This window comes from Trichosurus vulpecula, chromosome 3 (assembly GCF_011100635.1).
Source record: "Trichosurus vulpecula isolate mTriVul1 chromosome 3, mTriVul1.pri, whole genome shotgun sequence".
NCBI lineage: Eukaryota > Metazoa > Chordata > Mammalia > Diprotodontia > Phalangeridae > Trichosurus > Trichosurus vulpecula.
The window spans coordinates 38,854,713-38,880,021 of NC_050575.1; the positions used below are offsets into that span (position 1 = coordinate 38,854,713).

Consider the following 25,309-nt stretch of genomic DNA (forward strand, 5'->3'; position numbering starts at 1 on the left):
TGGGAATGATATGAAAATTAGCTAATCTAGCTATCTGGGTTTAAGATGAGGCCATGAAATTGATGTAGCAGGAACTGGATTGCCATGGAAGCTGTGTATAGCATAGAAATGTAAAAATCAAGATTATTTTATGAATGTAATCTTTAACATCCATATCTAGTGACATACCCTTTTAGTTATTGCACAAGTCAAAAAAAACCCACAATATATTAACATTCTAATAAATGAATTATGCCAATTAAAAAAGAAACCAAATCATTTCCATGCTTCTATTTTCAAGCATGCGAAGAAGTTTCTAAACAGAAAAGAAAAAATCCTGTAGAATTTTGCCCAAAAAAGCAGTTAAGATGTACAAACACCCACACACACACCCCCACACACACCCACACACACACACACACACACACACACACACACACACACACACACGCACACTTTCTGTAATTAACATTAAATCAGAAAATAATTGAGATGGAATGATTTAGCAATTAAAAGTTTCCTGTGAATTCAGAAATTAGTAAAGGGAATTTGTTAAAAATTAAGTAGCATTTGTATGTCTAGTACCACCACCAGTTTACCTGTAAGTGAAACATGCTTCTGTACAACAATGTAAACTTCACAGCAAGCCATTTTTACATTCACTAGAGCCGAACTTTCCATTTGCTTTAAATTACAACACAATTTTGAGCTGAAATTGCTGAACATACATGTAAGTCAACAATAAAAGTACAACTTTGTTTCACAGTGGTTTTTCTTTTAACTTAAGTTCATTGTAAAAATCGTCTTTGCATTTTGTTTCACATTAAACTTAAGCTCCTAAGTGACTTCCTCTATAGTTTTTTTTTGTCATTGTTGTTGTTCAGATATATTCCACCTGCTTGCCTTTTTATGCTTGGCATGTTTGTAGTTCAGTTAAGGTACAGTAGGGGAAATTGACTTGTTCTGTTTGCCTTTTGATTCCTCTGCTGTAGGAAGAAAGTGTCCTTCATGAGATGTTGAAGCCTTCACTGCATACACAAAAATTGGTGGGGTGTGGAGTCCACATTCCCAGTGCCTGAGTAGTCCACCACCAAAGTCAGAGATTGCCAGAACATCACCTTTTTTTTTAAAAAAAATTTCTTCTAAAGTGTATGAACATTGGTGGGGACATGGAGGAATAGCAAAGTACCAAGGAACAAAAACAGAAGTGCTACCCAAAGCCATATTTACAAAATGACAGAAAATATAAACGATCATGCCTTTGGTACCAGGTCGAAACACCAGAAGGAACAGTAATTGAGATATTGCCTTGGTTCTACATACAATTCCACCTGCACCCCAATTAAGCCATTTGTCAAAATATATTGGTTCACTCAAACAGGTTGGTTGTTGATTTGTTCTCTAGGTGGATAAATTGTGAATCAAAGCTTACTCGGTCACCTTGGTTGATTAGAGGGTATAGCATAACTTTTTCTGTGTTTGTTTTCCTTTATTGATTTTCACAAACCTCAACAACAAATTGCACATTTTAAAAGTTCAGGTTGATTTAGAATAAATATACACGTATGGTTTTACCAATGAAATCAAAAAAAGTTTCTTGAGCCCTTTGCGGGATGCAGGTTTCTTCCACAAGTTAAAACACTGTGTGGGCAACAGAAATTGTCTCCATTCCTTAATGTTGCTTCTGTTATTTAAATCCTAAGGTTATTTCAGCTTTTCTGTGGAAGAGAAGCTAGGGCGAGAAATATTTACGTGTCATTAACAAAAAGGATGTGAATCTAGAAAATAAGGTGGGAAGAATAGAAGGGATAGGGTAGTGTGGCCTTGGGGTCAAGAAGAGGACTGAATGATGCAGAGTGAGACAGGTTGGGATGAAGTTGTTCAAAACTGAACTTCATATCAGAGAGCAGAAGCTGTAACAGAGTGACTACCTTCTCTGGCTGTCTGCATGCCCTTGAATGTCAGCGATGCTGGGATGTCACAGTTGTGTGGGGAGAGTGCAGTGCTGCCAGCATGCTGCCAACCATGACCAGCAACATAGCCAGAAGGAGCAGCGCTGTACGTCATATAAGGTGGCACTTGAGCTGGGGTAGGGTAAGGAGCCATGCTGGATGCTGACACAAAGCTGCTGACGGCTGGGAGACCATTTGGTGCCTGAAATGGACAGGAGAAGAAAAGAGGTAGAGGGAAGAAAAATAATTATATTTGAAAAATAGAAAGCAGGTTTTGAGGAAGAAGTAGGAGGTTGGCCTTCAGAAAGTTATTTAACTTCACAGTCTGAAGATTTGGTTTCACATTATCAGGACAAAAGGCATAATACGAACCCCAAAAATCACTGTGTTGCTTCCTATTTTTCGCTCCTCTGGGCTAGGGCACATATTGGGTGAGGAAAGAAATGATACTCATCAAGTTCCCTAGCACTTTGGCTACAGAAGTCAACCTCAATTCATTTTCTCTGGCTCTTTCCTTGAAGTGTTTGCGCAAGTTTATAGTGAAGGTTTTCCTTTTAATAAAGAAGAAAGCAGGGCATAGCTGTCAGTAGGAAGTCACAATGCACATGACCTTCTTTAAATATGGCATAGTTAAGTGTTTTAGCTTTCTTACCATAAATGCCTACTTGACAAAGGACAAGCAAACAGGTTTTCTGTTTTGTTTTTCTTTTTCTCTTGGTTAGGGTTTTTTACACAGCTCAAGAATTCTTAATCTGAAGATTCTTAACCTTGGAGGCAAGGGGTAGGGACAGTGGGGATGGTCTGTGGATAGAGTTTAGGGGTCTGTGAACTTGGATAGGAAATAAATTACATATTTATTTTCAACAACCTTTGCTTTCTTTTGTAAAATTGTGCTTTTAAGAGCAATATTCTGAGAAAGGATCCATAAACATCACCAGATTGCTAAAGGGGTCCACTACATGCAAAAAGATTAAGAACCTCTGACATAACTGGTTTATGGGTAAGAAATTAATTTTGTATCAGAATTATTTTCAAGAAGGCAGCCTCCCACTTAGAATATAAATAATTACCAAACCATTTTGAAATTGTTTGGAAAATTCATTTTAAAAAGTTTTTGAATCAATCATAAATTTTAATGTTATGTCAATGAACTATTAGAAATAAATTTAAAATTGTAATTTTCAAAAACAACAAAAGACTGCAGTTTGTCAGAAATAACTCCTTAGGAAATGGTGCACTTTGGGAATATTATTGTTATTGTTACTATTAATCCCACAAAATACATCCTGAATTAGAATCCTGACTCTCGTATGGACTTCCTTTGTGCTTTTCAAATTAATTCTATAATGTACTTCAAATCACTTCATACGTTGTTTAAAAACCAAAGAATAAATCTTGTTTCCTAATGGTGACTAGAATCACCTATAATTTTGACATATTTTTCTGAGGAAACCGTGGATGAGGAAGTTTGCTTTTCAGAAAAATTTTCTATTATTCCAGATCCATACATAAATGCATATAGGGTGCCTTAGACACACATATACACACATACACACAAATATATGTATCTTTTATAATGGAAATATGTGTGTATATATGTACATATATATTCGCACATATGTCCAAAATACCATATTAAATAGAAAAAAATCAATTTGAAAGCACAATTTAAGTAATAAACAAGGCCTTTTCCCCTCTAGATAATCTCTAATCTTCCAAAATGTAAAATCCAATGACTCTGAGGATATTCTAGTTTAATTTTCATAATTTAATTCCACTTGCTTTAATTTTTATTTATCATTTGTTGAGCAAATTATGTTCCTTTCGTTGATGTAAACATACCCTATTGTTTTCTGTCTTAAGGATTAACTGGGAAATTTGACCAAGTGGATTATTGTGTTTCTCCTAGCTATTTGTTAAAAAGGATAAAATAAGTTTCAAATGGAGTTTCTCATTAAAAAGTTGTTCTTTGTCTAAGAATTGAAACACATAAAATTGGATTTGTACTGTTAATTCTTCATGCTTATTCCAGAAGTAGTGTGGTGACTCTTTCCAGAAAGTACTGTTACTCTGAAGAGGAAAAGTACTGGGAGATTTAGGAGAAAAGTTACAGGATAAAAATCTTTGAGCAAAAAGATTGCTGAGTGGTTTGACCTAGCCAATAATAAGTTGAAGGGTATTTTAAGATATTTTAAGATTTCTTTGAGGAGTTGTCAATAGACTAGGAGAAATTAATTCCTGAAGGTGAATTCAGTTCCCCTTTTTGAAAACTTTTCACATCTGTTGCTGGTCTTCTACATGGCTACTATGAATGGTAAGCACTGAATTTCACCTTTCAGTTCTAGAGCTATTCCTTAGCAAAGATATAAACTTATACTATTGGTGCTTTGTATTCTGATAATAAACAAGAAATCCTATTTCCTGTGGGGAAATGAATAACATATAGCACCCCTATCAACTTTGAAAAGCTCAGCATTGCTTTTTTTTTTCATAAAATGAAAAGGCTTATCATTGCATTTGCAATAATAGCTGCATCAAATAGCTAGCATATGCTAAAACTCATCAGGTATAACAGCTTTAGAGGGGGAAAAACTTCAGTCACCTTCAAACCTTTCAATTTTTGAATAAAAGGAATTAGGTGGAGGAATCCTATCCTCCCCTTTCACAACATCCACTTTCTACCTATTGCTTTTTCTCCTTACATTTTTTTTACCACCAGTTTGTCTACATGACAAACTTTTTTCCTGAAATTTCTGCTTTTTAAAAAAATTGCATCCTCCTTACTTTCATAATGTTAATCCCTTGTGCCTTATGTCTGCTTACCCGTTGTCATTGTGTCCCCTTCTGTTCTCTATTTAAACTTTTCCAGCCATATCTTGTTCTAGTGCCCACACCTCACCAAATACACCAAAGTCTCCCTCTGAAGAAAAAGTTCACTCCGAGCTTCTCTGAGAAACAATGCTGGATCAGATTCGTCTTTCATATAATACTTTCAGAACCTAGGGGGATGTGGAACACTGGAATCTAGCCAACATTGCCTTCAGGTGCCTCTCTTCATGACTAGATTTACTAGCTCAGGGTAGGTATGCTGCTAATTAGCTTCCTTTTTTAATGTCAACTCAGTTTCTGCATCTTCAGGGCCCCAAACTTGGTGTTTGTTAGGAATCTCATTATTATTAAACACTTTATAGCACTTTAAAATTTGCTAGAGATTTTAGAGTCATTTTTATTATGTACTCCTCCCAAAACCCCTATAAGAGAGGTTAACCTTGTCATCTTCCTTTAACAGCAGTACAGAAAGGCTAAATAACTTTCACTAACAATCAGAACAATAAAATGTTCCTTTAAATGGTTATCCCTAAAGTCTTTGTTTTTTGGTTAAGCTAAAGAATGACCTCACTTTTGAGAAAGTGTTGTTTTTTTAAACACATTCCTAACTTTATAAACTTAGAGTTGGAGGGATGAGAACCCAGATTCAGAACATTAAAATGAGCCTGTCCCCTGCCACCTTCATTATACATGCACTCTGGAAACTCCATAAACACTTCCATTTTCTCACTATTAATTTAGAAAGTGCCACTGCTGAAAACCACAGGTCTCCACAAGACAAAGTCAATTGATATTTATGAAACAGCCACTGAAGGAGTAAAATTTTCCACAGCAAAGAAAGCAGTACTACAGGTAGCCACACTATTTCTTTATTCTTCCCACTCAGTCAGTACATGGGTCTAGACTTCCAGAATGTACTTAATGTTTTCAATGAAGGGTATATAACCAACCTGAAAAGCTATGTTTAGGTTAACCAAAGACTCCCAAATGTACATCATAAATAAAATAGAAATAAATGCACTAAATTATTCCATTTAATGAGATTGTAAATACAATTTATAAATCAACCAATAATATGGAATCCCGAGGGAAGAGTAAACAAATTTTCCAAATGAAATATCAGTAATGAAAATTTCATTTTTGAAAATGGCTTTACCTAATGATGCTATAAATAAAAGCTCAATCTATTAGTCTCTTTTATATGTGTATATTCTATAAAGTCCCACAATTCTTCCCCCAAAAAGGCTCTGCGGAACCAGTCTGTCTTCTGTCTGATTTTGAAAACAATATTTGCTGGTACTAATAGAAACAGACAAAAGAGAATCCTTTAGAAATAGCACTTTTTTAATTGTTGAGATTTCTCAAAAAATAGAAAATTAAACCCACTAATGTTAAAGGAAAGAACAAATATGAACTTGGACAGACTTCAGGAAATAAGAGAGGCTATAAGGGCCTCACATGCTACAGTCTATGGGGTGATGAAGACTTGGAGATAACTAAATGATTGAACAACAGTGTTAGAGGATAATATTAGAAATAACTTTTAAAGCATACTGTTGTTGAAAAAAGCCATTATTAAAATGAAAAGGAGTAAGTTGCCAAATCATAGTAAGTAACAAAAGCTACTGGGATTCATATAGATCTGTGACCTCAAAAAGCAGCAATTATTGAATGTGTGAAATTTTTGTTCAAAGACATGTTATTTTGCCTTTGAACCAGTATGCATACTTTGTCATAGAATAAGCACTATCTTCTGAGTAACCAAAATAGTAAGAGCTATTGTCAAATAAAAATTCTACTCTACCTATCTTATTATTATTTGATCCTGAAGTCTTTGTGTCTCTTTGCCACCTCATGGAGAAAAAAATGGAAGCCTGTTAGTGTTCAAACAGTTGTGACCATGGAAGAAACTGGTATGACAACTGTCTGGTAATTGGAAGCTACAGACTATTCTTTAAATTCTGGGATTTGTCTGTCCACTCAGTAATGTCTCTCTTAAGAAAAATCCAAAGGAAGAGAGCCAGATCCCTTACCCAAACTTTTATCCATTCAATGATTGCAAATGACTGTTCTCTCAAACTCATTTGAGTTTGCTTTTTCTTGGCACTTTTGTAAAGCAAACTTGGCTGCAAGTATAGCTGTACTTTACCTGAAATTCCAATCTCAAAATCATAAACAAGAAAAAGCATCAAGACATATTAGTAAACAAAGATCCCTAAGTGTTCTATGTAATCATTCTTTTTCTGACTGCCAATCCCCTCCTTTAATCCAGTGTGTACTGAGCTGACCAAAAAAAAATCTGACAAAATGAAATGACAGTTGTAATTATGTTTTCAACATTCATCAGAAAGGATCTTAATTATGTTTAGTTATCAGATTGCAGATCTAAATGTGACTGGGGAATTGAAAACTATAAAGCACTGATGTTTTCCTACATTTTATAATTTAAAAATATATTATCAGCTTTAAAATATTGCACAAATCGATTTTACCTTTTAAAGATATGAAGTTTTATGAAAGCATTATATTTGATGTTTCATCATCAACTTTTTTCTTGTTAACACTCTTGGTTAAAATCAACTAGTCTAAATAATACTTTCATAATTGAGATCATGAAAAATTCCAAAGAAGTGTGATTTTATCCTAAAATGAAGATACTAACTGTGACTCAAAGCCAGAAAACCTAACTTTTAGTTTTCTTTTCAGTTAGGTAGTAAACAAATAACTTCTAGGAAAAAAAATTCTGGGAAACTTTGGAATGTCTGCAAATAATTTACAAAGTAATTTAAACTAATACAAGGTATCAATATTCATTGAATAATATATAAAAGGGAATATATGATCCAAATTCCCATCATTCCAGGTGAAATCTTTTCTATTATATTACAATAGTCACCAAGGGTTATGTGTTCCCAAACAAAGTTGTAAAAGAACTAGCCATTAAAGAACAGAAGAAAGAATTGCTTCATAGCGTGAGAAGCAGAATAGGTATATTTTCTTTTTCTTTTTTAAGCTTAATAATAATGTCACAATTTTTTATCTGTGGATAAAGGCAATCTGAATTTATTAGTATTTATGCGCAAGACATTCGAATTTGTCTGACATGGTAGGAGATATGGACTACTAAAAGGTACCACAAAGTGCCAATCATACAGTGAAGCAATGTTAAAAACACTTGAAAACATTATGCTGAGCTTTCCCTCACACATGTGAATATGTAGCTGAAATGTGCATAAGGCTCTAATTATGAGGAATCAAGCAGACATTCTTTGGAGCTTAAATTGGAAAGCAAAAACACCAGCATACAGGAGCCAATCAAATCTACGCTTTTTGTTGTTGTAGTCTCATATAGAATCATAGAATTTGAGAGTTGGAAGAGGCTTCAGTGGCCATCTAGTCCAACCCAAACACAAAAGGAATCTCCACACTATAATATACCAGTGAGTCATCATCTAACATCTACTTGGAGACCTCCATTTCTTAAGGCAGGCCATTCCATTTTTGGATAGCTCTAATTGTTAGGAAGTTTTTCCTGACATCAAATCTAATTTTGTCTCTTTGAACCTTCTCCATACCACCCCCCTTTTCCCCGGCACTTACTATAATTTGAAAGTTACCTTGGTGGAGTTTTATGACTTGAGACTCGAGAATCTGGATTTTCCCCTTGATCTGATGCCTAGCTTTGGATAAATGACTCAGGCCCTGCATGGTTACACTTCCTCATTTATAAAATGAGAGAATGTGTAATATGCACCTATACTGCACAGCATAAGGAAGTTAAATAATGATATCTATTGTGTTCACAAATGCCTTTTAAGAGTAACAAATTGTGTAAATATTATGAATTATGGCCTTTTTGCCATGTAAGCCCAAAAGGTTGCACATTTAGCAATCAAATATATTAACAAAACCTTGCATTTTAGATCGAAAATGTTGATGACATCTTCAAAAGTAATATTAATAAGGTTGTGCTTTTTTGACAATGAAAAGATATATGTACACATGCGAGCATCTGTATATGTATGTATGAATTTTTAGCCAAGGAATTATATTACATGTCCAGAATCAAAAGGTATTTGAATCTCCAAATCCATACAGGATTCTTTTTGATCTACTGAATCATGTTGGTGATAGTGGATTTGCTTCTGGACCTGGGAGTCAGAAAAAGCTGGGTTCAAATCCTGCCTCTGATACTTACAGTGTAACCATCAGCTAATCATTCAACCTAAGTACAAGTTCTGTCATCTGTAAAATTAAAGGGTTACAGTGAGTCTCAAATGAGATAAAGTGTGTAAAGTGTTCCGCAAAAGTTAAAGTGACATGTTGTTTAATATTTAAATTAAGCTTAACTTAATATTAAAATGTCCAGCACATTTTAAGTACTCAGATCCTTAGAAAATTAACGACAATGCACCCAGATTTTGAAGTGGTTAGACATCTTTTCATTTTAAACATTTGTGTTATTTTTAATTGTCTAAATGTAATAATGTAGTAATTAGTTCCTTAGCAGTACAAAAGTAGAATGCAAATAAGAATATTTATGGATTAGTTTGACATATACCAGCTTTTCTTTGGGGTGAAAAAAAATCAGTTTTCAGCTTTAGTTTTCGCCTCCTGAGCACATACATCACTTATTATTTGACTTGCTGTTTCTTTCAGTTCTGTATCTGGTTCAGTTCTGAGATTTACTGAATCTGAATATTCAATCTGTCAAATGTAAGCAATTTTATTAAAGGTTTGGAATGCATCTTGAAGCAAATAATTCAGTGTTCACACTTTTATAATTTTTATCGATTTAGCTTTGTGACCTTTATGAACCTTATATGGGAATAAAATTTATTTAAACTTTAAAAAGGATTTACAATTCAGTTAAATGATAGGAAAAGAGACTCAAGGTCTTTTTTTGCATTGGGAAATTACCTATATAGCAACTGATTTCATCAGCTATAAAGAGACAGCCCAAGAGAACAATAAAATCCTTCCCATCTGTGTATTTCTCCATGCTGTTCAGAGGATGCATAATAATGTCTAGCAAACTCCTTGGAGACCTCATGAAGATTGAGCTCAGTGCTCTTGAATTCATAAAAGTGAATCTGATTGCTAAAAATTCAGCATTAATACTGTGTGTGCATATCATGTGTAGCCTGCTTGTTCAGAAAGATAACATCAAAGTCCTCTTCATAATTTTTGCTTACCAGTATTACTTTTAGTAGGAATAGAATCTGCAAACAGAAAACTCTTTACTTGTTAATAAATATTTTGGTTAGGGTTATGTATCACCGAAGAGGGAAAATAAATATTCTGATTCTGGCCAGGGAGTTTAAAAAGATCTTCTAGTCTTCACTGGGCTACTTAACAGTAGTGTTACTTTGCATGATTCTCAAACTGTTGATATTCAGTCCCTTGCTTACCTCATTGGGTTGTAGGGAGAATGTAATGAGATAATGTATGTAAGTTTTTCTTCTTCTATATTTAAGTTATTAAAGTGGGAGAAGGAAAGTTTTTGTAAAAGGTAGAGTCATCTGGGATTTCTGAGAGCTTAACATAAGCAAAAAGCTCAATTTACATTAGTAATCTTTTTTTTTTTCCAGAAAGAGAAATCTTTAAAACTCAAAAATAAAGGCACCCAGTGAAAGCTAGGTATTTGGAGTTTTCAGAATTCTGACTTGAGGTATGTTTGGGGTAAGGGTAATATAGAAACATTTGAGTATATTTGTAACTTACAAGCCTGAGTATGTACTTAAGTGCTGAGTGTGTACTTAGCTGTTGAATTTAGATTTAAAACTCTAGGGTGGTAATCTTTATTTGGCTTGGGTTTTGTTGTAGTTGTTGTTGTTGTGGTTGGTCGGTTTTCTTTGAAAAAATGAGTGCCTTAATACCTCCTTTACGGGGAGGGAAGGAAACAAAAAATTAAACAGTCCACCGCCATTCAGTACAATTTGAGGTTTTCTTTTGGGAGATTATGATTTGACCTTTAATCAGCAAATGCTAATTTTATTAAGTTTATCTAGTTGCTCCACTTCCCTATGTGGCAGGTTTTGGTTTGTGATGGCCACAGTAATTCCGGGAAGTGTTTAAAATTAAGAATAAAGTGCATAATCCCTAAGCCAGAAAATACCCACAGGCTGGTTGTCTTGACTCCCAAGTCAGCCACCATAGGCATTAATCAGAAACCTCTATTTAAAGATTTCAGCAGAACTGCCAATGGGAGAGCAAGTTGGGAAAGAGAACTCGAGCCAAATTTGGAACTAGAACTATAGATTTCTCTATACCTTTCTTTTCATTCCATTTTGGGCACTTCTAAGCCACCAGAAACATCTGCCCTGACTCTGGCAGGAGATGAGTGTAAGGGGTTGCTAGTCAAGACTCAAAACTTTTTCCCCACCCCAGGAAGGAGCTACTTGTGTCATTTTCTCTCCCCTCCTCCTCCTCTCCCTTGGATTCAGGACTGAGGACTAGAGAATGCTAGATGATGGGCCCCAGATCTGATAGCCTACCTCTCGCCTTTATCCAATGCCATCCTGACATTCTCAGTGCCTGGGTCTGGCCCTGTCATTTCTCCTGTCTTTGCATGGAGGCTCTGCGCCTCCTGAGGTAAGGTTTAGGAGTGAGGGTGAGGGTGGAGATTGTGCTGCAAGAGGGCCTCCTCTGGCTCTAGCAGCACCGAAACCTCAAAACTGTTCAGTAAATCCTGGGGCTCTTGGGGTTCCCATCTCAGCAGGGGTGAGTCATATGGAGAAAATATTTCCTCTGAGTTAGTGATCCATTTGTGATTCCCCACTTTGGGCTAACGCACATGAACTCTGGGGAACTGGAGAGGTTCAAAGTAGGTGAGAATAGAGAAAGAGAACTTTGAGTTTAGGCAGTTTTCCGTCTCTGCTCCTTGGAAGAATAGAACAGGAGGTCCTGACTCTTGACACTCTAATAGCTCGATATAGGGTCCTGATAGTAACTAGGGCCAAAATATTCCCCATCCAAAAAGTCATAAAATCATAGGATTCAGAGTTGGAAGGAACTTTAGAGATCATCTGACAGCAAGTCACCTAATTAATCTCTCCTAGTTTCGGTTTCCTGGCCTGTAAAATGGAGATAATCTTACCTATATCACAGGACAGTTTTTAAGGATTAAATGTGTGTAAGGAACATGGTAAAACTTGTCAGTTCAACTCCCTCCTTTTGAAGATGAGGAAGCTGAGACACTGGCTAAAGTCATACAAATAATGAGTCAGGATTCAAACTCAGGTCTCCTGACTCTTCACTGTACTACTAGGCTTAAAAATACACACTAAACCCCGAGGAGATCGGAGTCCCAGTGTGCCAGCATCACTACCTTTCAGAAGAGAGGTATCTGAGGAGATCTGGACTCTTCCTAAAAGTTTAGCTTTAGCGGTGCCCCTTGTCCCTCTGTCTTTCCTTACCTGTCCATATTTGGACTCCTGTTCCAAAGAGCTTTTCTCCAGCCCGTTGACCGGGTGTGGGGCAGGGGTGGGGAAGTTGTTGCGGCCCAAACTGCTCCACTCTTCCACCTTTGGACTGTGGTAGGGGGAGCTGTCGCTCACTGCGGTGGAAGTAGAGGAGAAAGGCAGAAGTTAGGCAGGCTGAAAGCCTAGCTGGGGCTAATGAGGACGACTCTGTGATCTCGGGGAGCATCTACCCTCTCCTCCCAATACCCTAGAATCCCCAGAAAGGAGCAAAGTGATGCCTCTAAACCACGAGTCTCCGTAATTCAATCAGATTCCTCCTTTGTCTTCCCCTATCCCTCTCCAACACTGGCCCAAGCCATCTTTCTTGGTCTTTTTGAATCAAAGGTATAGCCTGCATTATGCTGCAGTCTAAATAGATCTCGAATGGCTTTTTTTCCTTAACTCCTCCAGCAAGATTTTTGCTTTAAAAAAAAAAAGACTTTCATTTTTCTGTCTGACTTTAGTGGAGAAACTGGAGGAGGAAACTTGAGAAAGCGTGTTCTCCCGAATCAGGGAAAGAAAACTAAGAGGGAATAGGCAAAGCCTGACTCCTCTTCTCCATCTTACACCCAAAGTCCGTAGGAGACTGACCAAGATCAAGAAGGCTGGGGCTGAAGACAAAAAGACTGCCCGCGTCTGAGTCAGCGTAAATGTGTTTATGTTTACAAATATCCCTCGGTATTTCACACTTCTTGCGAAAATCGATGGAATTCAGTTCTCAAACTGGGGTCCACGATCCACTGTAGGGGTTGGGGGGGGAGGAGAAATTCTTGAACTCGGATAAAAAAGACCCTTATTTTCAATAATCTAGAACTGAAATTTAGCATTTCCTTCAATTATGAATTTAAAACAAAACATTACTTCTTAGAAGGAGTCTCTCTAGATTTGCCAAAGGGATCTACGGCACATGAAAAACTTAACTACGGATATAAATAAATACTTTCAAAGTCCTTTGAAAGCATATAAACAAATATTAGGAATTATACATATTTAGAATTGTTTACATGAGTGCCCACTTCTCCTAAGTGTACTCCTGATCCGCATTGTCTAATACAATTACAGTTATACAGATTGGAAGCTGGGGAGACGCGGGTAACGTCAGAATGTGTGTACCAGTCAGGTGTCGCGTATGAGCAGTGGAAGTATTTATGAAAAAATGAGGGACTGCGAAAATAAATAAGTTATCCACCACCCTCAAATGCTAGGCCTTACAGAAAGGATTAGAGAAAGAGAGGTTATGCAAGGAAAAGAAAGAGAATAGAAACAAAAAACCAGGTTCAATAATTCGAAATTTTAGGAAGAGGAGAGAAAGGTTCACAAGTCCTTTTGGTTTCCAATTGACATACACAAAAGTAAGCGACAAAACAATTCTAAAAGCCTAACGCTATGCTTATTCATTCGTCAGCACTTTTCTATTGGTTTACTTCTTTTAAAAGAGACACAAGGTTAAAGACAAACACACTTCGAAACATTTTATTTTGAAGTAATATGGATTGAAAAGTTAGGTTTTTTTTTAACCTCCACACACAAACAAATGTATATGTAAATGTATGTGTATATGTATATGTGTATGTGTATGTGTGTGTAACAGTGAGAGAAAACTGAGGAGCAACGATTGATTAGGTGGAATATTGATTTTTCACGAGCAAGATTTTCAATGTTAGAGCATTTGAAAACACACCATATCACAATGGAGACTTTCCCCTGTTCACCCACTAATCAGTGAAACTGCCAAGTGACCCACTTAGTCTAACTATGATTCCTGTGGAAGAACAGTTTTCTTTTCAACTTTGTCTACTCCTGTTGAATGAGTTTTCCCCATAAATGAATTAAGTCGTGTTCCCATTGGACTGAGGCTATGTTCCAGCTCAGAGCTGTCTATATCTCTTCGTCTTCCGTAGCAAAATGCAGTCGATGGGCACCAGCCAGCAGATGTCTTAAGAAACTGAGATCTCTCAGAGAGCCCCCATTCCTTCAGATCTCACACTTTCCCATGAATAGGAGCTTCCTTTAAATGTCATCGAGGTCAGTTTATCCTATAAATCAAGGGCAAACAACCCTCAGAATGCAGTTTCCAGTGTTCTGTTCACCCTAACCTGGATGGCTCTGATGAGGGTAAGAATTATGCTTTTAGAAGAGTCGTTTAAATGCTATTATCGACAACAAGGGAATGAAAAGCCATGACTCTTGTTTGTTTGGTTACTGAAAGAGGCAACTGTGCCAATGTGGTGTCAATAAAAGAGGAAATAATTGAAGGTATCTACCCCTCCCAAAATGGAATTGCCCCTCTGTTCTTTTCGAACGCATAGAGAGCTGTAGACAAGTAAGGCTTACACTTCTCAGTCCTCAGCTAATATTTGAGATCTGCCTCTTAGGCACTTTGACTTGACGGTGTTTTAACAGCTTAGTAAAAGAAAACAAACTTCGCCTACGGAAATACTGATCGCCTTGGACCTTGGGGAGCCAATCTGCCTGGCCGAAAAGACGCTCCCTAGTCTATCAGCGTAGAAAAAGGTCGTGGGAGGAAGAACGTGTGTGTGTTGGGGGTGGGGGTTGGGGTGGGGGCCAGGGAAGGGGATAGAAAGGGAAAAGGAGAGAAAGGGGGAACTATCCTACTGCGGCTAAAAGTGCAAAATCAAAACACAGCTTTCTACTGTGGTTGTCGAACTGAAATAGATGCAGAGGAAGCTGAGATAAGAGAAAGAAGCGGAGTGCAAAAAGGAAGAAAGGGACGAAAAAGAAAGAGAAGGAGGTGAGTATAAGGAATCTTAGCTTATTTCGCTTTAGACAAAATTAATAGTTTAAAGAGCTATCAACAAGATTTTAGGTAAAGAGAAACAGCCATCAGCAAAGATTGACAGTATTTCCCTCCCACTTTCTTTCTTTTCCACCCCCTCCCCAAATGAAAGGTAGAACGGAGGAAAGAACAGTAATAAAGCAGAAAATTAGTCCCTGGAAGGGAGAGCCACACAAAGTAACCGATGGTTTTCTTTTTGGCTCACTCACTGTTTCATAAAGTGAAGCATAAGAATGAAACCAATTAGGTGACATTTGAACTTCCTGTCTGAGCAAATTTTGCCTGATTGCGAGAATCCGAGAAGGGGAACCCTGCAATTTCAATGTAAAGCCCCAGCTCCATGAGTCCAGATCTGAGAGCTGAGTAGACCGTATTTGGCTTTCGAAGAGTTAGCTGGATCGTTTTCTCTTCTCCACTGCTATTTAACCTAAAGTTATACTGCCTTGGATTCGTAATTTAAACCAAATTCTAGAGAACAAAATCTAGAACATATCGTGAAGCAAGAGAGGAAGAAGGAAAAAAGAAAGGGGCATGCGAAGCACGAGTTTGGTTGGTAGGGAGTCTGGCTTCGAAGGCTGGTAGCTCGAGGTGAAGCAAAAACATTTTTTAAAAAATTAGTGAATTGCAATTGCTAAGGCAGAGGGAGCGAGGACTCGCTATACTTCCCAATAAAAATGTCTTCCCGTTAGAAGGGTCAGAAGACAACCTGTAGACAGCAGTTCTCCAAGTGGAGAATACTAGAGGTCTGAAGGTCTTAAAGAGGAGTGTGTGGAGAGGTAAGGGTGCGGCAAGGAAAAGATTAGCATCGCTGCTACTATTCCCTCCCTCTCAGGCCCCATCCTCATAGTGGCCTGAACTTACCTTGGTCTGTGATGGAGCGGATTCCCAGGATATCCGTGACAGAGTGCGAAGAGGGCCAGGTTCGAGGCATGGCCATATTGCTGGGAATTCCGGGCACTCCGGGAGGAGTGGGTACTTTGGCTGCAGCTGCAGTAATGGGGCTGGGATAGGAGTATATGTGGTTATAAGGCAAGGCCGGTTGAGGCGGTGGCTGATGCTGTTTGTAAGAGTCGTACTGGCTCTGTTGAGACAGGTTCCCAATCTTGTTGCGTAGGATTCGGCTGATGGAACTGACCGAAGGCACGTTGTACTTGTCACACACACCGTCTGCCAGCAAACGATCACGGATCTCCCAGGCAAAGATTCCTGGGTCCCTCTGTTTGTAGGTCCGGATATGTTTCACCACTGTAGGGGTAGTGACCCGAGGTTTGCTTCCCCCAATCGCCCCAGGTAAGATGGAGCCGGTCTCATTGTAGCGCGCCAGTATCTTACTGACACAGCCATGGGATACCCTTAACTGTCGGCTGATGTCACAGGGTCGGATGCCCAATTGGGCCAGTTCCACGATGCGGAGTCTGATGGCGTTGGGTAGAGGCCTTCCGTTCACGAATACCCCTCCCAGCTGGTTGACCTCCCCGAAGGCTGGCTCTGCAGAAGAACATACACGAAAACAATGCGCGCGCTCGCGCGCGCACACGAGCACACACACAGAGTATTGTGACAACTGTCGCGCACCGATCTTCCTCCTTCCCGAAGCTCTCGGGAAAAAAAAAAAAAAAGGATCCCTGGGATAGTCCCTCTGAGAGCCTATCCTTACTTCTCCAAGTCCCAAATCTAAGTGGGTCCCTCAAATCTCACGGTTCGGAAGCTTCACAGAAATGAGCTGTCTGGCTGCTTCATCCCCCAACCCTCCTCCCGCGGTCCAAGCTCGCCAATTGCTCCAGACGCAAGAAATTTAAAAATAAGACGCAGTCGGAACATTGGAGTTCTAAAAACTGACTAGAGGAAAGCAGACACACTCCTTTGGACTCAAATTAGTCCATCGAATTCACAAACTTCCTATGTTTCAACACCCTATGCTCAGCTTGATAGTTTGCCTGCCAGCTCTATAGACAGATTCGAAGGGAAGCCAAATACGTTGAGGGTACCCGTCAAATAAAATGCCACCATCGGTACTCTAGTGATCCATGATGTAAAAGTTCTTTTACTCCAATGGCTTTAATAATCACCCACCCAGCCATTAGATTTTTCCGTACTACTAACTTTTAACTCGTTACAACTTGTAGAAATGCGAGCAAAGTCAATAAGCAAGTTATGATTCTCTCTCTCTCTCTCTCTCTCTCTCTCTCTCTCTCTCTGTTTCTCTCTCTCTCTCTCTCTCTCTCTCTCTCTCTCTCTCTCTCTCTCTCTCTCTCTCTCTCTCTCTCTCTTTCGCTCTCGCTCTCTCTCGCTCGCTCTCTCTCTCCCCCTCCCGCCACTTATCCTCCCACCCATTCTGACAGAACAGAAAATTTCCCCTATACTGCACGCAGCCACTTACCCATTGCTTTGAGCAGGACACCAATGAGCAGCAGCTCTAGACTCCCAAGAAGTAACTTTCACTACCTCCTCAGTGCTTCAATCGCCTCTAGCTCAGGCCACGGGTCCCTCCTGTTGATCCCAGGAGCAGACAGCAAGAACTTAAAGGGGTAAAGGAATAAAAGGAAGTCTGTGCCCTGATGAAAGAGGTATGAGTTCTGCATTTCAATCTAAGCAGTAAAGTGGGCTGGGCTGAGTTGGGCTGGGTGTCTCTGCCTATCAATCATCAGTGACCCACCTCCAAAGAGGCGGGCCTCAAAGAAAACGACTTTGAGATTGGCTGTAGAAGGTAACAGACAGAGCAATCCTGGAAACTCCTTCCGTTCTCTTTTAGGCGTGCTCAGCACCTGGATTACTAAATAACAATAGAAATGAATATTTAACATCTGCCCAATTGTAACTCAAAGAGAAGGCAAAAATTAGGACTAACTATATACTGAATAGTCAAATTAAAACATTAAACCATATTATGGGGGAGTGGGACCAGGAAGAGAAGAGAGCAACTATGTTGGGTCAAAAACATATAGTAGATTAGCATTAAGTCTGTGTACCTTTTTAGGCGAATATCATATAATTGCAGTTAACACTTGAGTTGGAAAGTGCTGGTTGAGGAAAAAAAGAAAAGAATTTTCAATTATGTAATCTCTAATGGTGCCATAACTTTGATACGAAGAGCCACCTTTACAAACTCCGTCATAGCTAGAGAAAGGTAGGCCGGGTGAGACCACCCAAATTCAGTTTACACGAGAAGGTTGTTAAGGATCAATATCCTTTGCCACAGAAAATCATTGCATGAGACCGTTTAAGTGCTTGAATTCAGAAGACAAGCTGCTGGCATCACCTTATGACTTTGCTTTGAGAAAGAAGTTCAGTGCCCCCACCAAATGACTATCTTCTCTACATAGAACCTGCGGCAAGAAAGAATGGCTAAGTTGGAGGGGAGTGGAACCCAGATTCTGTGATTAGTCTTTAATTACAATACTAAAGCACATTACTAAAGCTGTAGCTGGACAGCTGCGTTTGGCCATATTAGTTCGCTAGGTAAAATCTTCACCTGATAATAGTTCCATGTGGAACTCAGCCACTCGGAAGTTGTTTCCCATTGAACCACTGTTGTTCGTAACTGATTTTAACCAACATAATTGTGTTCAGGTTCAAATGTTCGGAAGAAGTGCTTTGACTTAAATCAGAAAGATTCAGTGAAAGAAAGATGAAAATGCCATGCCTGCGTTCTTGCATGTGTGTCCGTGTTCTTGTGTGTGCGTATTTGTGCACAAATGAAGCCAAACCTAACTTTTTGGATACTTCTGCATTAACATAGAAGTTGTGAAGGTCACGATACACACTTGTGGCTAAGATTACTGAATTCGAATATTGTTGTTTTCCTAGACTGTGGAGGATGTAACTTAAATTGAAAACAAGATTGAGTCTTTTTGAATCTGACTGGTGGACTACATCTTCTTAACCACAATAATAGTACTTTACATGTGAAACATTTTGCAATTCACAAAGTGGTTCCAAATACAGGATATCATTTGGTCCTCCTAACAATTCTGTGAGGTCAGTAGTCAAGTTAGGTATATAGTTATTTCCATTTTATGGGAGAGGAGTCTGAGACTGAGACCTTAAATTGACCTTCTCAAGATCACCCGTGCAGTAAGAAGATCCAGGAGAGATGTTTCCCTTAACCATAATTTAAAAAAAAAAAAAAACCAGCAACTGCTCAAAACAAAAACAAACAACAACAAAAACAACAAACGTATAGGAACTCATCTACAGATTCCATGGTTCTTTTTCTTTATTCAGATCCTTAATGGTTTACAGTCAAAACATGAAAAGTTCCAAAACCGGAAATAATGCTGGGACATAGTGTGTTTTTGTTAAAGTCTTCTAGATTTTAATCTGCCTTGATAGTATTCGTACCAAAACCTGACCGGGACACCCATCTTTTCAGAAAATACTGATTTGTTTCAGCCATTTACAAAGAGATTTTTAAAAAGAAGTTCTCTTCTTGGCCTTTATGTTTAATTCAGTGGGATGCTTAATTTCCGTTCAATAAGAAATGACAAATTTTACTATATGAGAATTTATATTAAAAACTTGTCATTCTTAAAGTTAAAGTACTTAGTCTGCAAAAAATATCCCACCACCCTCGCTGGTATACGTTGACTACAATTGTCAGCTTCACCGCGGAGCACCTTTCTCTTTCGACTGCAATGTAAATGATTTGGGGAGACTGGACCAGCTTGGATGGGTTTCCCTTTTAATATCTTTGATAAGTAGGTTTTTCCAGTCGTCTCCCGCTTCCTTAGAGAGTCTAGAGGGTTGAGCCCTAAAGATTCGCACTAAGGAGTTCGAAATTTCTTGAGAGGGATTTAGAAGAAATCTCAGGGTATACCCTAGGTTCCCAGACTACACCACAGGTTCCCCTTTCTGCAATCTAGGACATTTCCAATGCCTTTCTGCCTTGTATCTCTTACTCTCTATTTACTTCTGTAGTTCGCTTTAAACATTGCCTACTACTCACCTCCCACATTTACCTACGCGCCTACCTACCCACCCGGTCTCCCACCCCTGGGTGCACCAGCTAAGGGCCTCTTTTGTGTCTAATCCACCGCTCACACTACCTGCTCTGAATGTGTGTCCCCAATGTGTTCTTTTGTAAAAAGTGGCTTAGAGAAAAGGTTTATTAGCAGCGACGGTGTTTGACTTGTTTCCATCTTAGTGAGGCAGCGCGTAAGGGTCAGCTCTGCTGCTTATCAAGGAGGGGAGAGTCCTGGGAGAGGGCAACGGCAAAAGGTGTATAATCTGCTCCCGCTGACTAGCCTGGTAAAGACCCTAATTTCAAACATCAAATAATCAAAGAGAACTAAATTCCCAGGTCTACCCTCTTGGAGTAGCTGAATGAGGGGGCTGGAGAAATTTACTTCAAGAGACTTTTTGTGCTTCCCGGAGAGTGAGAAACCGCGAACAGAGGCTGGGAGAGGTGGGTGGGAAAAAATGAGAGCAAGAAAGTTTTATTGGGGGAAGACATAAGAAATAGGTGAGAGTAGGAATCCAAGTCAGTGTGAGGAGGCGGAATGGTCAATTTGGTTCTGACGCCTTGTTTTGTAGAGTCTGGCTCCTAGACCTGGAGATAACACACGGATTGAAAGAATTTGACCAAAAGGAAATTTACAGAAAATCAAAAGCTCCAGTACCGAAGACCCCAGCACTTTCAAACTGAAGAGAAGCCAAAAAAACCTTTCCCTCCTCTCTTGATAGCTTCCTTTTAGGGGAGACCTGTTCTCAGTTCTCAATGTAAATATTTACTCATTGGAAAACTTCATGTTGGAAGGAAGAGGAGTACGAAAGGGGCAAAGGGAGAGGGGAGCAAGAAGCCTTCTCACCCCACCCCACTTAATCCTGTCTTCTCAAGGCCTATAGGCCTTCACCCGGGGAGGAGGAGGTCGGCAATAGTGGGGAGGAGAAGAGGGAAGAGGCGCATAGAGACAAGTTTAGCTACAGACAATATCCCCAGAGAGTTTAAACTGCCGCTGTAGAATTGAATTATAACCAAAAGCTCCTTGAATCTGGGTGACTCCTTTGGCTTCCCTTCCCCCCACAGCGCTGCTGACTAGAGACTCTATAAAAACTCAATAAATCTGCCACCGAACTCAGACCCCTGAGGTTTCACCTGTATTGCACCCCTTCCCTGCCCCACCCCGGAGACCTTGAAGGAGAAGCCCACTACCTGAAATTTCTCGGGTCCAATAGATCCTAGTCAGCCACCTTTCTCGGAGAAACAGATAGACACTTGTGCCCAGGTCATTCTCCGGTGGTTCCTGGAAAGGTTTTAGGCAGAGTAGGCCTGTGAGGGTGCTTCCCTCTTCATATCTCTATGGGCTCGGTTCTCTCTTCCCCATTTCAGCCTCTACCACCAAATTTGTTATTTTTTCAGACACCTCACTGAAGAAGGAAAACTGAGGGATATGCTGCCTGGTAATGTCTGAAAAAACCCGGGCTGCGGACTATTTGCAGGCCGGAGCGCTCGTTTTGTTTACACGTTTTTCATTTCAAAATGAGTCGGATCTGGGGAGGAGAAAGGAATGAGAATGGAATGATTTGTCCAGACTTTTTTCAAGTTCAATTTGAAAAGAACACAGAGAAAAATTACCAAAGGGTGATGTTATACTCAATCTTTCCTCACCTATGAAAGGTGAATCTTGTTGAGCAAATGACAGCCTAGGGCAGAGTCGTTGCAAGGAACACCTAAAGATACCTCTTGTCCCCAGTCCTTTGGAGGTGGGGATGGAGGGACACTGGAAGTAGCAAAGTGGAAGCCGAGCTTGAGCCACAGGACCTTCGTTATTTGCAAATTTCTGTAATAAAGTTTTCCTGTGGTTTGTGAGGGGATCTATCGGGAATTTAAAAAAATGAAACAAGGATCCTTTTTAACTGTTAGCGAGTGAATGTGGGCCAGCGAGAGAAGACTTGAGTAGACAGATGGATGAGGGGGTTGGTGTTGAGGAAGGGGAAGAAGGATTGTACTGAAACCGAGCAGGTGTGCGTGATCTGTGCCTTACAATGATTCGGGATTGCAATAACCAAAAGGTTGTCTAAAAAACCTGCTCTAACAGCTACTTGAGTCTCAACCTGGGGCTTAGAGAGCAGTGGAGCAGCTTTCAGCTATACAGACCAGGTGAGCTAGGAGCAGAGCCGAAGTGTGGGAAAGCTGCTGCGGGGACCAGCTCGGGTGCTCCGCACAGATGACCCCGGATTCTAGCATGGGTCAGCCCAGAGTTCCACTCTTCCCTCATAGCCTTTCTCTAAATTGAAAGGCGGCTCCAAATAGCCATTATTTTTTCATGCAGAAATGAGGGTGGTGAAGGTCAAAAAGTATGGTCGATGTGGTAGACTCGAGGAAAGGACTAAGGAGCCTTCAGAGGGGAAAGATGAAGGCTTTTGGGGGAAGGGGGAAAGCATGGATTTCGGGAAGGGAAGAAGAAGAAATAATGTAAAGAGATTGTGGGATCTGAGGGGGAAAAGTTGTCTCAGCATCTCGATGAATTGCAAAACAGAAGATGAATTTCCTCGGAAAAGGGCAATTTAGCGAAGGTCTAGGCGCACAGGTAGATGGATGCACAGAGCTCTCCCAGACATGTCGATTAAGGGGATTCCCAGTACCCGAATACAGGAGATCGGAGGCAATCTGGACTACCCATCTACGGTCTCAGCTCCACTCCAGAGAGGAAGGCAGAAGCCACCCCACGAAGAGGCTTGGGGATAGGCGATTGCCTCAGCGCTTCTCTTCATCTTTCTCTCTCCCTTGCCTTTTCCTCCTAACCCTCCCCACTCTTTCATTTCCCCCGACAGCTCCTCCCAGTGAAAAGTGCCTTGCGGTATTCAGAAAATGAGCCAGAGCTTTCTGGTGCCCTTTTCCACAAGTGGTGAAATCTTAACTGAGCAGCGCCGCAGGAGGGACAAGCCGCTTAACCTAGAGTGCAAGAACTGGATGCCGGCTCTGCGATCTGATCTAGGATAGCTCTTTTCCTTCTTTCTCTGAGGGGAGGGGCCTACTGATTCTAGAAACCCGCGTTCAATTCTTCCGCTGTTTCCGGTCACTACATGCCCCCCTATCTCCGCCAAACCCTCGCCCGGGTTTTTAGTCAGCTGCCCTCCTTTTTTCCAATTAAAAATAATGGGCATTTCTTTTCGGGTTCCCAGCATCTACTTCAGTTGCGATTTTTCTCCCCCTCCTTTCTTCTCCTTTGTGTTTCAGAAGGGAACAGGATTCCGAGGTGAGAGGGGACGCGGTTCGGTTCACTCTAAAGACTTCAAATGTCTAGTAAGCCTTTCCCTAAAAACATAAAGAGGAAAAAGGGGAAATGCCATTACGCCAAACATTTCTTTTCTGAACCTAAACTTCAACCCCATTTCAGTTTTCACTGGTTGAAGGCCTAATAGTTTTTAAAAGGCTTGTTGAGGTCTAGATTTTATGTGGCTAAATTTTTTCCCCTTATGAAATATTTAAATAACAGCAAGCATATTCCTGTGGGAAAGGCTCTGACCGTGTTAGCCTAAGATTAACACAAGAAGAAGAATATCCATTTAAGTGGCTGATAGACCCGGAGAGATCTCAGGCTTCGGAACACAGGGAATCTAAATCAAACATTTAATTCGCTTTGCCAAACAAGTTTTTTTCTCCAATAGAGAGCTGTAATGAAGGGGAAATATCTGGAGGTTTTTGGTTAAAAGCATTCGCACTTCTTACCTATCGCCACAGAAACTGCAAGAATTTTTCAGCTCGAAGTCCGAAAACTAAAAATTTCATGTTTCTAAGAACCGATGTCTGAGGCAGATTCCTCTATGGAGGTCTGTCACGGGGCAGAGCACGCAGACTTTTTTTTTTTTTATTAAAGATTAGGTTCATTTAAAATAATTAAATCATTAAATTCATTCACACACACACTGGCGCAGATCTGCTAAAATACAGCCCCCCACCACCATCATTTTCATCCTACAGCAAAACCTACCCCGCCCCTGTGGAGCCTGTGTTCAGCGGAGCACTGTATTCAGAGGAATTTTCTCTCATCTGCGGAATAAAACAAAATAGGAACCCTATTGTTGCCACCCGTTTTAGTTAGGGTGATTCTGTACTAATGTTCTCAGCAGGGCTCTAAGAGTTTTTTTGCTCCTTGGATAGCAGAGGATTTCTGAGAATGAAGAGGGGGAGATGTCAAGAACCCTGAGGTCTGGTCCCTGGAAGTCAAGGTGGTTGGAACAAGCACACCTAGCCCCGGTCCAAGCGAAAGAATTTATGCAAGCCCATCTGAGGAAGATCTCCTTGTCCTGATCGTGCTTCACCTCGGGACAAAGACAATCAGCACCTCCAAAATGCCATCATGATCCCAGATTTTTAGTGTCTGGGTTTAAAGGTGAAGTAGACGGTAAGCAATCAGCAACAAAGTGTGTTCAGGTAAGACCACGAATGGGAGGGAGTCCGTTGCTCTTGCGTCGGGGTTCCCTCTAGAAATGCAGATACAGCTCTTAAGTCCTTTGACCTTACTTCGGAGTGGAAATCTGCTCGCCAGCTCTTGGGCGAAGAGGGTCAAGATGTACTGATGGATCGGGCCCCCCTCTTCCGAGAATTGTACCAAGACATTATCCGCCAGTTTTTCTGGCAGGGGCCCTTAACCATTGCCAAATTCTTAAAGTAGCTAAGAAGTTCATAACCATTCCCGAATCTACCTTTTCGGGAGAGGCAGGAGCACACATTATTATTTATTATTATTGTTGTTGTTGGTGTTTTCCCTTTCTCAGGTCTTTATCCTCCCAGAGCTGTCTGACCCGTAGGTGTAACGGCGTCTCCTCTCTTTCTCTGTAATGAATACCTTGTCAAAGCGCCATCTATAGGGCAGATATTCCTTCGTGTTAAAGTTGTGAAGGACCTGGGGAACAGAGTAAATCTTTGGTACATTTCCTTTCTACCTTTTAAAGTTTCTGCCTCTGCCTAAGAATATCTTTTCCCTTCAATTTTTACAGGGGCCTAACCTATCTCCTAAATTCTCTGAATCACAAATTACTCTATCTGTAAAATCCTGAGCCTGCCCGTCCTGAGCATGCATCGTCCTTTACCATCTCCTGGTCAGAACCTTTGTAAAGATTCTGAATACTACCAAGTTACAAAATTTAAAACTTGCTGGGAGTAAAGCAGGAAAGAGGTCAGGTATCCCCAGTTTCAATGATCTACATATCTGCTCCCCTGCCCACTTGGAGCCACCACACAAACAAATCCTAATTTTCCCCAGACTCCATATCCACTGTTTAGTGCTTAGTACAGTGCCTGGCACACCCATCCATCCATCCATCCATCCATCTATCTATCTATC

General features: G+C 40.1%; 1 protein-coding gene across 1 annotated transcript; it reads right to left on the bottom strand.

Moving 5' to 3' along the window:
* Positions 1 to 1,878: 1,878 nt before the first annotated feature.
* PAX9 (paired box 9) lies at positions 1,879 to 25,045 on the bottom strand. The gene is made up of 7 exons (XM_036749704.1): positions 24,961 to 25,045; positions 24,487 to 24,609; positions 21,700 to 21,834; positions 17,677 to 17,793; positions 15,882 to 16,616; positions 12,179 to 12,318; positions 1,879 to 2,133 (listed from the first exon to the last, which is right to left on the bottom strand). Exons 1-7 carry the CDS (start codon positions 25,043 to 25,045, stop codon positions 1,879 to 1,881), a joined length of 1,590 nt encoding a protein of 529 aa, XP_036605599.1.
* Positions 25,046 to 25,309: the final 264 nt, after the last annotated feature.